The 15,291-nt window shown below is 40.0% G+C and overlaps 1 protein-coding gene and 1 non-coding gene across 2 annotated transcripts; one reads left to right on the top strand and one right to left on the bottom strand.

The window, feature by feature from the left end:
• Positions 1-3,927: 3,927 nt before the first annotated feature.
• On the bottom strand, positions 3,928-3,999 carry TRNAW-CCA (transfer RNA tryptophan (anticodon CCA)). Its single transcript has one exon. It is a non-coding gene; the product is annotated as a tRNA-Trp (tRNA).
• A 264-nt stretch (positions 4,000-4,263) lies between these two features.
• On the top strand, positions 4,264-14,646 carry LOC127782320 (DNA polymerase I A, chloroplastic). The gene is made up of 12 exons (XM_052309478.1): positions 4,264-4,578; positions 5,047-5,764; positions 6,178-6,375; positions 8,367-9,034; positions 10,289-10,718; positions 11,255-11,350; positions 12,168-12,260; positions 12,342-12,536; positions 13,089-13,181; positions 13,362-13,574; positions 13,652-13,741; positions 13,950-14,646. The coding sequence occupies exons 1-12, from the start codon at positions 4,433-4,435 to the stop codon at positions 14,109-14,111; spliced, it is 3,102 nt and encodes a 1,033-aa protein (XP_052165438.1). The 5' UTR covers positions 4,264-4,432; the 3' UTR covers positions 14,112-14,646.
• The last annotated feature ends 645 nt before the right edge of the window (positions 14,647-15,291 follow it).

Genomic DNA, 15,291 nt, shown 5'->3' with positions numbered 1-15,291 from the left:
AATAAGGGTGAACATTGTTCCTTGCTATTCTGGAATCTGGATGGTAAGTATGATGTCTAGTGTTCTGTATATGCCGAGATGTACCTAAATGAGTATTCTATCGGTAAACTCTGCATTTGTAGTGCTTGAACCAATTTTTTGAAAGTTTGCTAATCTTGACAGGAAATAAAAACTTCTCAACTCTACAAGCTGTCATTCGTTAAGCAATTGTGCATGCCTGTCATTTTCGAGAAAATGGACATATTCGCATGCTTTGAGATGCATAGAGTTCTTAAGTCAACAAATTTGTGTGAATTAAGTTTCAAAAAAAAAAAACAAATTTGTGTGAACGACTAGATGTGCCTGTGTGATTTGTTACATTGATTAAAGCTAATGTATACATATTCTTGTATGACAATGTGTAATTAGTTTGGCACCTCCATTCCTCACAAGCTGAAACTTAGGCCAGAATTTCAGTCTTCTGAGAGAAAAAGATGATATGGTCTCATCCAGACATCCAGTAACTCACAATCTGAATAAGCTGCGTGTACAGGATCACCAGTACAAAGTACAGAGCACAAAGTCTGACAGCTTATTGTTCTTTTTCAGGACATAACACATTTTGGGCGTGAAGGACAGATGAAACAGAAACAGATGCCCTTCTCAACTCGGAGGAATATACTTATTTCCAGGATGGCTATAAATTAGGTCTAGCTGCAGAGCAATTCCTTCAGAGTTCAATGCAGAGCATCTGAACATGTATGGTTTTGTTGTTCCTGAGCTGTACTGTTCTAGCTAGTTTTGAGGTGTTTGTCAGGCACTGAAAGTGAGAGTTGGATGAAAGCAAACTGACTGATGATCAGACAACTCCAGCAGATCACTGATCAGCTTGTTTTCCTCCAATATCTCACCTTCAGCAAATTGACTTGTAGCTACAGCCTACAGATAAGGAACAGATTTTCGAAGAATAGGAATGTGTCATTCAAAGTGAGGATTAGAGGGAACTGAATCACACCCATCTGGAACAAAAGATGGATGGTTCAGTTTCTTCTAATATCTCACATTGAATGGTTACATGTACATACTGGTAAAAATTCAGAGAGGTGCAGACATTCAGTCAAAATTCAGAGAGATGATGACATTCGGTCACCCCACGTGAGGATTGGAGGGAATCAAGCTAGAAACTCTGTTTATCTAGTTTGGTTTCCTCCAATATCTTAGATTAGCTGATGAATTTGTTTATCCTGAGTTGCAGACTGCACATGCAGAACTGAAGAGCACAACTGAAGGGGCAGGGCTGTGTGTTTCTACAGTGTGTGCTGGTATCTTCCAGCAGGAGGGGTTTTCTCATTTATTGTTTTTCTTTTGACACTTCTTCACTTGTTTACTATCTATAGCATGTTCTGGGGTTGTCCCACTGTTTTAAGTGATTTGATTTTTTTTCATTTATTTCTAATTCTAGGCTAGGTTACATATTTGGTGTATAAGCCAACAACGTAAAACATCTTCCGTTATAAAATTTCTTTTCAAGTAGTAGTAAGATAATCCCTTACAACTAGGTGGCAGTGCACTAGGTGAGTAATAGCAGTGAAGGATAAACCATGGGATCCGTGAATAATAAACAAGATAAGTTGTTTATTATTATTCTAGTAATGGTCCCTATGTATGTAAGCAATGTGTTTCAACCATTTGAGAAAAAGTTAAGCGTACGTTTAACATGATATTTTTGGGCTCCCATAAGGGTTAGTACTCATGCTAACAACAAAGCAACAGGAATTGAGTTGTGGTCCACGTGAATGAAGAAATAAAGCAAGTTATTTATTATTGTAGAAGTGGTACATACGTATTCAAGAGAAGGGTTCAACCAATGGAATAAAAACATATACTTGAGTATATGGTAATGTGTCATTTCTCGGCTCCAACAAGACCTTCTACTATCCGTGCTCTGTCAACATTCTCTATATATCATGGAAGGGGAAAACATTGTGTGCCATAGCTTCCTATTTTCTCCTAGCTGCTTAGGTTTTCGTTTATGCCCGTTGCCTCTATCACATGTCTCACCCTCGAGTCCATGAATTCGCTGGTGAAACCACCACCTAGCCACCACCCTTTGGTCCACTATGGTCATCCCCTCTAAGCCAAGGGAACCTCATGTCCGTTCTCCTTATTAGAAACTCATCAGAGAAGATGGTGTTGTGGCTTTTGCTCATGAGCTTGCCAAGACAACTCTGGCAGCCCACACATCTCTGTACGAATCTAATGGAAAAAAGGGATGTGCTTGTGATAGATTGAGAAAGTAGGCGAATGTCCAATAGTAATTCCCAGTTCTTTATTGGTAAATACCTTATATGCTACTAAAATTTTTACCACGTCTTTTTATTAAGCCACTAATTACCTTACTGACTCGGGAGTCTAAACACCGCATATATGACATTTTGTTCTATTAGGAATGAGCAATGCATCATAGTCTCAACCAGTGGTTCCAACCTTCACGTTGGCAAAAGTAGTTGGAACTACCATCAAAACTATTGTTCATAAAGCACTGATACTTGGGGGGCCCACTACCAAAAACACTTTCCCTACTTTTCTCCCCTACTCTCTCTCTCTCTCTCCATGAAAAGATCGTTCTTCCCTACCCCGTCCTTATCTCTCTCTCTCTCGTAGAAACCCATCTTTGCGCCCCCAGCCCGTCACCGCCGTGCCTCTGCCCACCTCGTCCTCGCTTCCCTTCTCTCTAACCCCCTCCTCACTTCTCCCCCATCCAAATCAACGACCAAATTAAAGACAACGATACCTCAACGACTCTTCTCCAGTCATTGCTTGCTTTGTCTCTCCCGCTAATATCCTCTCATTCCTAGTCGGCACCGTCGACCACGTCCAGGCCATGGCTTGGGGTGACGAGCTCCACCATTGTATAGATCGTTGGCGGCTAGGGTTGATGAGCTTTGTGGCAACACAGGGCTGCTCAAGCCGATGGATGCCATGTACTTGCTAGATCAGGCCATGGCCAAGTCCTCCTCGGTGGCGGCAACAACTGTTCACCAGATCAGGCCATGGTCAAGTCCCCCTTTGTGGCTGCAACAACCGCTCGCTGGATCTGGTTGACTGCGGTAACATTTCCTGGTAGACGGTGGCGGCATCCCTTGGTTAGTCAGTCCATCCTCGCACATACTCCCTTGTCTCTCTCCATATTTCTTATTTGGACCACCTCCTTTTCATCGGGGCTACTCGTGGCTTGCAGAAAGCATTCTAGCCACTCACAAACCTCAAGCATGGTATCTGAGCCTAGCTGAAGCTTGAACCCACGACTTGGGGTCACTGCGTTGGGCATGCCCTTAGTAGTCTCACGTCTTTGGGAGAAAATGAGGTTCAACCGCTAGAACAGTAAAAGGTTACATTCAAGTGCCTACATAATGTGGTCTTTTTTTTACACCATTTGAATGCCTGCTTATGTTGATAACCTTCTCTTTATAAGGACATGGAAACAACAACAATTTTCATCAGCAAGAAGTTGTATATATCTTCTTCTCTACTCATATATGACCATCTTAATAAAGGCAAGGCTCTTCCTTACTGGTTGAATATATTGGTGGAGAAGAAGATGGTACAACTTCTTGTTGATAGAAACCATTGCTTCTTCCCTCTTCTTATAATGAGAGGGTTGTTAAGAGCACTAGGAGACCACCACTGATGTAAGAAAAGCCAAAGCTTGTATATATTAGAATCTAATCTTTGTGTTTCTTTCGTGTTAGGAGAACTTTAAAAAACAGAAAAAAAAATCTCTGATCATGAATATTCTTTTTTTTTGAGAGTCTGATCATGAATATTCTAAAAAAAAATAAAAGTAGCTCTGAAAACCTGATCTGGAAAACTATAATGGATAAATGGATAAAAGGATTTGGTTGGAAAAATAAAAAAAAAGTATTACCGGATTTGGTTCGGGGATTTTGAACCCGACGTGAATCGAACACGCAACCTTCTGATCTGGAGTCAGACGCGCTACCATTGCGCCACGGATCCGGCCTTGTTAATATGTCAATTTATTGTTAATAAAACAATTAAAACTATCGAAATCAGAAATACGCCTTGTAAACGAATAGTCAGTAACGGATTTTACGCCTTCATTCGTTAGACACGGCTAAATGTCTACGCCTTCAATCAACGGAGGCGTAATCCTCTGAAGCCTCCAGGGTCCAAGCCGAGTAGTGCAGCTGTGCAGGTGCAGCCGCCGCTTAAACCCTCGTTCCCCTTGTCTCCCAAACCCTCTCTCCTTCCCCTCGCTTCCGCCTCCGGCCGCCGCCGCCGCCGCGAGGCCACCGCCTGCTGCTGCGGCCTACCCTTGCGTCGTTGCAAGACGGCGCCCTGCGGCTTCGGTTGCGGGGTGGGTGGTGGCGTTGCGGGAGGAGGAGGAGGGAGGCGGGCGGGGTCCAAGCTGAGGCGGCTCGTGAGGTCCATGGCGGTGGCGCCGCCGCTGCCGCCGGCACCGGCGCGGCAGCTACGGCGGTGGCAGGGGTCTTCGCCGCGGCCACCGCCGTGGCTGTCCTCTCCCTTCCGCCGCACCCGCTACTTGTCGCGCCCGACCTTCGCCGCGGGAGGAAGGTAGCCGTACTGTTTATTTGTGTGTGTTGCATAAGCTTTTTCTTTTTTAGTAGTAGTTAAGATGTCCCTATCATGGTGGTGGGAGAAAGCTCTGTTCCGTAGTGCCTAATTCGTGATGAAAAATAATACTCCCTCCGTTTCTAAATATTCGATACTGTTGACTTTTTAGCACGACCGTTCGTCTTATTCAAAACTTTTGTGAAATATGTAAAACTATACGTATACATATATATATTTTTGTTTTGTTTTAAGAGATCTAAGCATTCCTTATGTAGTCACATTCCACTTCTTATAGCCATACAATTATTACTACAGAAGTACGAATTGCCCGATAATAGTAATCTGCCAAAGAGTAACTAGGTTCTACTGACTATTCTGAATGTCACGCTTTTGCCTTATTACTTGATGATTTCACATTGCTTGGGATCTTGGGTGCTTCTGAACTTTGCAAATGGTTCTTGTTGGCAGGCAAGATTATTCTCCTAGTTCAGGCATGGGGGTTAGCAAAACCGGTGCTTTCAGGCTTGGATTATATGGCAACTTGAATGTACAAAGTAGCGTGCAAGAATGGGTTGATGAAACCAAGAGGTTATTTTTCCTCAGGACCACAAACAATGTCAGAAACAACATCACTAATGGCACTACTCCTCTGCGGGTTGGAAATCTGCGTCATGATCCCTCAGAAGATATCAGGAGTTCAAACTATCCTTCCTTGTATAATCAAAGAGAAAGAGGGCCATCTAATTCAATTGTAAATAGACATGTCGATACAGATTTGGCTAAGCATCGTGTGATGTATCAGTCAGCACATGCTGTGCCTGCCCCATTCAGTGTTGTTAATAATGATATCAAACCACTGAACATGCTTGATGGCTCCAAGGAGGAAATTCCTTGGCACGATTCCGTTACGGTGGAATCTTCTCTGCCTAAAGTTTCCAAGTCAGAGACAACTTTGGTGGTTGATAAAGCTATCCCAGACAAAAAGGAGCACAAACGCATTACAAGGAAGGTGACGCCAAATGTCCCAGACAAAGCTTCCTTGTCCACTGAGTCAAAAAATGCACGGAAGTTGCTTGCTACCATCTATGACAAAGTTTTGGTTGTCGACAATGTTGAGTCAGCTAGGAGTGTTGTTAAACTGCTTACTACAAAGTACAAAGGCTTTATTCATGCATGTGACACGGAGGTATTTCGCCAAACCCTGCTTGAGTTCTATCATCGGTATATCAGTTTTGGCTATGTTATTTAGGTTTTCCCTCATAATTGTGAGAGTATCAATAAGAAGTATATTTCTGATAGGTGATACTATAGTATCTTGTTTGGTCATCAATTATTGCTGACCTCAAGTGTTTGTTGTTAGTGCCTTTTTTCCCTATGTATCTTCTCTGAAAATGTAAGTTGCAGAGTTTACAGGAGATGTCATGAAGAATGTAAAATATTAAATGCTAATGCTAATTATTGGTTTCTTCTAGTTACATGGTTTGACATGCTCATAGTCTACTTCTGTGGTAGCAAGCTCTGCTCAGAACTATTTACAGTTTTGTTGCATATCAAGCTCCAAACATACATTCTAATTTAGGATAGTACAATATTACGCAGGTGGCAAATATTGATGTCAAAGAAGAGACACCAGTTGGTCACGGAGAAGTAATATGCTTTAGCATCTGTTCAGGAAATTCTGATGGGGAGGCTGATTTTGGAAATGGCAAAACATGCATATGGGTGGATGTGCTAGATGGTGGAAGGGATGTTCTAATGGAGTTTGCTCCTTTCTTTGAGGACCCATCTATCAAAAAGGTTCACTTCGATTCCTCATTTATCTTGGAGTAAATTTATAGTGGTTATCTTCTCCCTTTTTGTGTTGGATGAAATATATTAGTGCAATAGTTCCCTTTTCCTCTTCTATTATACTACTGTAATTACATTACTTCTTTTAGATTAGGCCTTAGTTTGGCAGCAAACTGCACTAAACACAATTTCCTATCACTCATAAACTTATACTTCAACATTGAAAATAACTAGATATAGATCACTATTTTATAATTATGCATTTCACCTGATTGTCAGCACCATAAAGTTGTGGGTTTATAACCAAAAAAAGAAAAAAAACCTACCTGGCTACCTGCTAAACCCTACCCAAGAGTGATAATGTAAATGGACTACCTTAAGATTGCTGTTTTAGACAGACCCTTCTGTGCTCTGACATACTGCCTTTATATGTTCCATTTTTCCCTGACTAGAAAAGTTGCCTGTGCGTTGCAACGAGTGAAGGCAACTTGCAAATAACTGAACAAAATTAACTGTTTATCCTAGGCTGTAGCTACCGGTCCATCACCTAATGAACTATGAAATCATGTGGGTATGATCGATGAATATAATTGTAACTAAAAAATGACATCATTTCTAACACGGTGATGGTGTTTAGTTTTGAAGTTATGGAGTGTATTTCTTTCGTGCAATAGCGCATGTGTGCTTGCGTCGACCAACATGTGTCAGGTCATAAAAAATCTTGGTATGGTAGTCTATTTGATTTGTAGGAGGCTTGGAGTAAATCTTAGTTAATAGCGAGGACTTGGACTACACTAAGGGAAGAGCCGAAAGACACATGGTATATTGATACCGTGTAGAAGGATTGATGTGACATGTGACTCATTAGTGGTGTACCAGGTCCAAAAAGTCATGAATAAAATATTTATAAAAATGGAAAGAGAAGAGATGGAGAAAAAACATCTATTTTTGAAAATCACAAGGTAACAACTTTCACATCAGCCACTGTTCACGTGGGAACTGTTCATCACCAGAGGTGAAGAGCTTCATGGCTAGCTTGGGGCAGTAGACCCATCTGATCTAAGTAGGCCATGAATTCACGATCGGTCAATGCAGCCACAGCCGGCCCAGGTAGGGTCAGCAGGAAAAAGACCTGGCTGGGTGGAGCTAGAATTCCCTCACTCGTGTACTGCTGTACTGAAAAAAGGGAGGACGTGCGCTGTGTACAAAGAGTCAAAGACTAATGCGGTAACTGAGTAGAGGATGGACGAAAATTTTGCGTACAAAATCATCTTCAATTTTTATAATATTATAGGTAAAGATTGAATAGATTCACATCTTCGTACCCGAGCCCCATATTTCCTACTGCTTCGCTTAGAAAAAAGAAACATGTTGTTTTAGACATTGACACAGTCCCCAAAATACAACTTTGACAACTTATTTATGTTATAGTATATTTGTAGTATCAATTGTATGACCCTATAAAATTGTAATATTATGATATTCTGGTCACAAAAACTATGTTCTATTACAAAATGCTAAAAGAACCCAATATAGTTCTAATATTGTGGAAGTATTTCTTGAGAAAAATCTACAAGTACAATTTTCATGTGTCCAATCTAATTAGTTAAAAGATATTGATAAGAACATTTTTAAAGTTTGACTTCAAACATGTCCAAAAGGAGATGTTTTTTTGTGACTGGAGGGGGTAATAATTTTGGTGACAAATATACACATACGAGTTTCATATACCAAGATTAAATATTTTGAAGATATTGATGGTCAAAGTTCTGATTGTTTAACTTAACGTATGTCCAAAACGGCATGTTTGCGTGACTGGAGCCCAGAGGGAGTATGAAATTAATATGCTAATTAGTAGATTCAGCCTTCAATCAATCTTTGAACTGTGCAGTTCGGAATAAAACTACAGATTGGTCATTACCCATCAATTATTATTATACTACGTATTTGTTTCTTCTTGGCTTGTCTGAAGTGATCTGTTGTTTCTCCTCATCATGTAGGTTTGGCATAACTATAGTTTTGATAGCCATGTCATTGAGAACTGTGGAATCAAGGTTGCTGGATTTCATGCTGATACGATGCATCTTGCACGCCTGTGGGATTCTTCCAGGAGAACTGATGGTGGATATTCACTTGAAGGACTAACAAATGATCACAGAGTCATGGATGCTGTTGTAAAGGACATACCTAAAACTGGGAAGGTGTCAATGAAAACTATCTTTGGCCGGAAAAAGGTTAGAAAAGATGGATCTGAAGGGAAAACCATATCTATCGAGCCAGTCGAAAAGTTACAAAGGGAGGATAGAGAGTTGTGGATTTGCTATTCCTCACTAGATTCAATGAGTACATTAAAGCTTTATGAAAGCTTGAAAAACAAGCTTGAAGCAAAGGAATGGATTTTCGATGATTGTCCTAGAGGAACAATGTACGATTTCTACGAAGAGTATTGGCGTCCCTTTGGTGCTCTTCTTGTAAAGATGGAAACAGAGGGAGTGCTTGTTGACCGTGCATACCTTTCGGAGATTGAGAAAGCTGCTGTTACTGAACGAGAATTAGCAGCAGATAAGTTTCGGAAATGGGCATCTAAGCATTGTCCTGATGCCAAGTACATGAATGTGAATAGTGATAATCAAATTCGCCAACTTTTCTTTGGTGGCATCGAAAATAGGTATTCCTACCACCTTGTATAATCTCTTTGTATGTCTGCTTGATTTGTATATACTTTATGCCAGGATATCTTTTTGAATGCATGTCATTTAGGAACCACTGTAAAAGGATATCATTAATATGTGTTAAAACCAATAATTGCTTGCTGTTCTTATATGCATTGGTCCACGCATGGTTTAAACTGGTTAGCAACTGTTCTTGTGTGTCCAACACTCCAACACATGAATAATTCTTCATATCAACAAGAGGTGGAAAACGAGGGAATCTATCTTTGCCTTCTACTAGAAAAAATGCCCGTACGTTGCTACGGGACTTAAAATTAGGATAAACCTTTTAGAAAATATTCTTTATATTGCGCGTGAACGCAATCTCGTCTAGAACTCTAGATACCGGATAATTTGTTCAAAACAATCTATTCCACGTGGCACCAAGTAAATTTTTTTAATAGTGTTCAACTTTTGTGATCCAACCACATTAATAAAATATACATCATGTCACGCGGGAACGCAATCTCGTGTGAAGGTAACACTAACTAATTTCTTCAAAACAGTTTATTTCATATATCTCCAGGTAAATTATTCTATTTTCACAACACCATGATGCAAAATAATTGAAACCAGACCTTGACACAGACTTTAAGTCACACATGGCCACGATCTTGACAGGACACCTATGATGCTGTAATCAATCAAAATATGCACTGATGTTGAAAAAGCTAAAGCCAAAATTTAAAGGATTAGAATGGAAAGCACAAAGGAAATAAGAACAGAAGCTGAGGGTGCCGCTCAGAATTTGATCCATAACTGGTTGATGTGCGGGGACGCATGCATGAAGGGGTATCTGGACGCATGCATGAAGCTGAATCGGTAACGCGCATGAAAGAAAGAAAAATCGGCAATATGAACAGGAGCGCGAGCGGGATACGTACAGACGAAGGACGGATGGACCAAAATTGGAGTCGGACTAAGTTCGAAAGCTTGCTGGTTCCCACACGAACCACACGATTGATGACGGATATAATTAAAAAACCTACTCAAACACGGATGACGTACCAAAATTTTGGCAAAAACATCTTCAATTTTTATAATAGTAGAGATTTGTGCTAGGTATTTCCTTTATGTAATTTCAAAGAAAAAGTAGTAACTGTGAGTTATTGCTTGTGCGTATTTCCTGTAAAAATGATTGTTTTCTTTACATTTACCTGCTTATCATTGCTTATGTATAATTCTTGTCAACTTCACAATCTTTGTCACAGAAATAAGCGTGGTGAAACTTGGCCACAAAGTAAAACTTTTAAAGTGCCAAATGATGAAGGCATAACTACAGAGGGCAAGAAGACTCCAAAGTCTCGCACAATCAAACTTTTCACTATTGTGGAAGATCTTAAAATTGATATGTTCACCCCGACTGGTTGGCCTTCAGTCAGCGGGGATGTTTTAAGGAGTTTGGCTGGTAAAATACCCACAGATCGTATATATAAAATTGATGATGGCCAAGAGTTTGATGAAGATGGGAGCAGTTTGGAACTTCCTGAGCAGGATATAGAAGACACTTCCCTATATGGAACTGCATATGAAGCGTTTGGTGGAGGAAAGAAGGGAAGGGAAGCATGTCATGCCATTGCTGCTCTATGTGAAGTCTTTTCTATTGACAAGTTGATATCCGGCTTCATTGTTCCATTGCAGGTGAGCCAGGATCTTAGTCATGCTGATTGAAGTTGTCATTCCTAAGACATCAGTCATTGCATGTACTTATAAATGATAATGCAAATCAAGTTGTGCTGGTGTTATGTGTCCTGAGTCCTGACAGCTCCAATGTTCTTTCACCTCACGCTCTTGAAACTTTGGGGCTGCAGCATGCACCATAAATGTGGTGATTTGGTCAGCATGCAATTTTTGTAGGGAGAGCATGGAATTCAGTTAAATGCATTGTCAGTCCATCAAGTTTGAAATTTGGTTCTTTCGATTAGTTCTGTTTGATATCTTAATTTGGTAATTTAATACTTTGGTTATACCATGATCACTTGGTCTGTTTTGATTATATATTTTGAGGCTTAAGGGTGCTACTACTGTAGTCTTGGTGCTGATCCAACTTGTGTTGTTTGTGTGAGGGACAACTATGGTGTATACTTGGTGCATGATACCAATAGTCTCAGCTAACTGCACTTAACTTCTAAGTTGCACCTACTATTTGAGTCTTGACTCCTCTTTATCCATGATAGGGAGATCGTATATCATGCAAGGAAGGGCGCATTCACTGTTCATTAAATATCAATACTGAAACAGGACGCTTGTCAGCAAGAACACCAAACTTACAGGTATGCCTGTTCTTTTGCATTTGTTGGAATCTTGCATCAGTACCTCACAGTTCACATTTGGGTTGTCAATAAGCACATGATGATGGTACACCACACTATTGTCAAGTAAAGGATGAAAAATATACAAAAGGTCTGTATGTTCTTTCAAGACAAAAGTATGTTGGTGTTGGCTCCTTCTCACTGACTTTTGCCTGGCTTGAGTTTGTTCTACCACTGTGTATGTAAGCAGTATAAGACTGCTGTTCCACAGAGTCACTGTAAGAGTGTTTTCCAGAGTATATGCATGCATTCTTATTTGCATCAACTTGCCACTGACTGCTACAGAAGGGAGACCTGGACTGCTTAGCAACTAAGTTGCATATGCTATCAATTTTGATTTTTCGTAAAGCACAGGAACTAATGTTAGCTTCAAACTTCAGCATTCACCAGTTACAATATAAATAAAATGCTCTGTAGAAGTATGATACTCCATAATCATTTTATTCATTCATCAATGGATAGGAGAATGAAAGGCAAAACAAACATGGCAAATTGGCAATATAAAGTAGGAATGATGAAATGGCTCACCATCCGGCAAACTTATTTTGTGTAGCCAACCTAGGCATCAGGACACACATTTGAATTATTCATTTAGTCAATAAGCTGTCTGCTATTTCGGGATATTTGATTATTACCATGCTTCATCATCAAGGGTATTTGGACCCTTGCTAAATTTGTTATTACTTCTGACAAATGCTTCAGTTTTTATTGTTAGAGTGGTGCTATATCGATTAGGTAAATTTTATTTTTTTTTGAACTAAGTATATCTTCCTTGCAGAATCAACCTGCTCTTGAAAAGGATAGGTACAAGATTCGCCAAGCTTTTGTCGCAGCTCCAGGGAACACTCTTATTGTTGCTGATTATGGCCAAGTATGCTTAGTGGTTCTCAATAGTAAGTTTTTTTTACTTCACTTAGCTGTTCCACCTGATAAAAGGTCTTTTTTTATGTAGCTGGAACTGAGGATCTTGGCGCATCTTACTAATTGTAAAAGCATGCTGGAAGCTTTCAAGGCTGGTGGTGACTTTCATTCTAGGACAGCCATGAATATGTACCAGCATGTTCGTGATGCTGTTGAAGAAAAGAAAGTTCTGCTTGAATGGCATCCTCAACCAGGTCAAGAGAAACCCCCAGTGCCATTATTGAAGGTACTTGAGTGTCACTAACATTTTCTGACAGCAGCTTATCTCTCGAAGTTGTACTTGATTTCGTTTGAATTACGTAAGATTTTGGTCCTGTTTGCTTATTGTGATTAGATGGAATATGATTACCTTCATTTGTAGTTCATTCAGTCAAATTTTAATTCTTTTAGTTATTGAGAAATATATCTTTGTTGCATTTATTTTTCTAAAAAAATTGAACATGTGAATTCTGTGACGGTTGTTCCTAGTGGAAAGCCACATAATTTGTCGGATAACATGTCTAAATTACACAAAAAAGTGTCGGATTTAATTTAATCCAAAGATACATGGATAATTGATAACCTCACTTGTCATACATTTATATGTTAGGGCCTCGTGTTTTCTTTCTGCTGAAGAAGTTGGCAAGTTGCATAGAGTGCTTTTATCAATTGTTATTGGGCATATATATTCCATATGTACTGATTTTTTTATATATATCTGGACCCCTGGTAGAATGGTATAAGGCTATAATATACTAATAGGCATGAACCAAACTTGATGTTTCTATTTCTATTTTAGGATGCTTTTGGCGCTGAGAGGAGGAAGGCCAAAATGCTTAATTTCTCCATTGCATATGGGAAGACTGCTGTTGGTCTATCTTGGGATTGGAAGGTATGGGCTTCTATTTGTACAGGCTTGTGCATGCATTTATCATCTTCCCTTGTTCAGTTTTTCTTGTTGGGTTTCATCTTGTTTTTGTACCCAACATGATATCGCATAGGAGTATATTATTCAGTAAAAGTTTTGTTACAATCAGTTCAGTTCCAGAGTTGTACCTTATTGTCTTGGCAGGTTGAAGTTAGGGAAGCAAGGGATACACTCAAACTTTGGTATAGGGATAGAAAGGAAGTTTCAGCTTGGCAAAAGAAGCAGAAAGCCTTTGCACTTGAAAAGTGCGAAGTCTACACTTTGCTCGGGCGATCACGCCAATTTCCTAATATGACTCATGCGGGTCCTGGTCAAAAGGGTCACGTCGAGCGTGCTGCTATAAATGCACCAGTGCAGGTAATTCCTATTAGTTGTATCACAATGGTTGTTCTTGTTCAGTTTTGGGATGTCTAAATCCCTTTTGTGATACACAGGGCAGTGCAGCAGATGTTGCTATGTGTGCAATGCTTGAGATAGAAAGAAACGCTCGCCTTAAGGAGCTTGGTTGGAGACTCCTATTGCAGGTTTATGACAATAACACTCCTACGTTTACAAAAGAAAGTACTTAGGCTGGTATTTGAAGGCACAGACGAAGGGGGCCACCATTGTTTCTTTCTTTCAAAGAATTTGGCAAAGCAAAGAGCTACTTTTTGTGTTCTTTCAGAGTATTTTATTTTGATCCCCAGAATGAATTTGTAAATTGTCCTCAAATGTTATGTCTGCATTTGCCAGGTGCATGATGAAGTAATCTTGGAGGGGCCTACAGAATCTGCCGAGGAAGCCAAGACCATCGTTGTGGAGTGCATGTCCAAGCCTTTCTATGGAACCAACATCCTCAAGGTCGACCTAGCTGTCGACGCCAAGTACGCGAAGAGCTGGTATGCTGCCAAGTAGTAGAATCCGCACTCGGTTCTTCTGCCCTATACATAGCCAGATGAGCACATTTGTCTGCCCCAAAGTTAGGCGACACCAAAGTTATGTGTCGCCGATGCGATGAAGACTCTGCCCATCCGTCCTGACGAAATACAGCGGACTGAACCAGCACAGATAGAGATTCAAGCCGCTCAAGAACTTGAAGTGCCACCCCCATCACCCACAGGAACACAAGACCACACGTCCATTTTTCGGTGGCAGAGGCAGAGCATCCAAGAACCGAATAGGCTGAAGACTCTTTCACTGGCAGTAGCTGAATGTACACTAGTAGCCTGTCCGATAGTTACTCCATTAGATTTGGATTTGACTGTAGAGACCACAGTAGATACTGACCTGTATGAGACTTTCAGATACTTGATCATGAAGGAAATGCAGAAGCATGCTGTCTTCATATGACCTGTTCAGCATGTTGTGGCATTCGTAAGACTGTTACTGGAATGTCCTGTTCCTGTCAGGCCTAGCATTGGAGTTGGTAGAACTGCTTGCCGAGGTGTCACTGTGCCTGTGTCACATATATACTCCCGTAACCATTTCTTTTTTTCTATTTTTGTCCATACTTTTTGTCACCATGGACAAAGCAGGGCACACACGCTAGCCAAAATTTGAATTTTGAGAACTTAATTTTAAATTTTCTTTTTAGAGTTATTTCATCGTAGTCTATTTTTTTTACAATGGCTTTTAAACCGCAAACGAGACATAAGTAAAAGTTTTATTCATAAATTACTTTCAGCTGTTTCTGTTTATCTTTCATGCATTAATCTACGATGGGTGGGTCAAACGATGAGCCAAAATTCAACTTTTCTCTTACGCGAAATCCACGTTCTTCTAAGGGTCTGTTTAGTTCACGTCAAAATTGGAAATTAGATTGAAATTAAAACGATGTGACAGAAAAGTTAGAAGTTTGTGTGTGTAGGAAAGTTTTGATGTGATAAAAAAGTTGGAAGTTTGAATAAAATGTTGGGCACTAAACCTGACCTAATGAATCGAAACGTACTTAGTAGGTTGTATTCTTAAGTTCTGTTTGAGAATCGTACTTAGTAGGTTGCATTCTTTTTAAATGCTTGAAATAGCTAATTAGTCACACGTAAAACGAGAAACGTAATTAGTACAGTATAAAACAATATCTTAATTAGCATATGAT

This window comes from Oryza glaberrima, chromosome 8 (genome assembly GCF_000147395.1).
Source record: "Oryza glaberrima chromosome 8, OglaRS2, whole genome shotgun sequence".
In the NCBI taxonomy this organism is placed as follows: Eukaryota; Viridiplantae; Streptophyta; class Magnoliopsida; order Poales; family Poaceae; genus Oryza; species Oryza glaberrima.
Note: the sequence above shows the minus strand (reverse complement) of the source record. Positions and strands in the feature narration are given on the sequence as shown.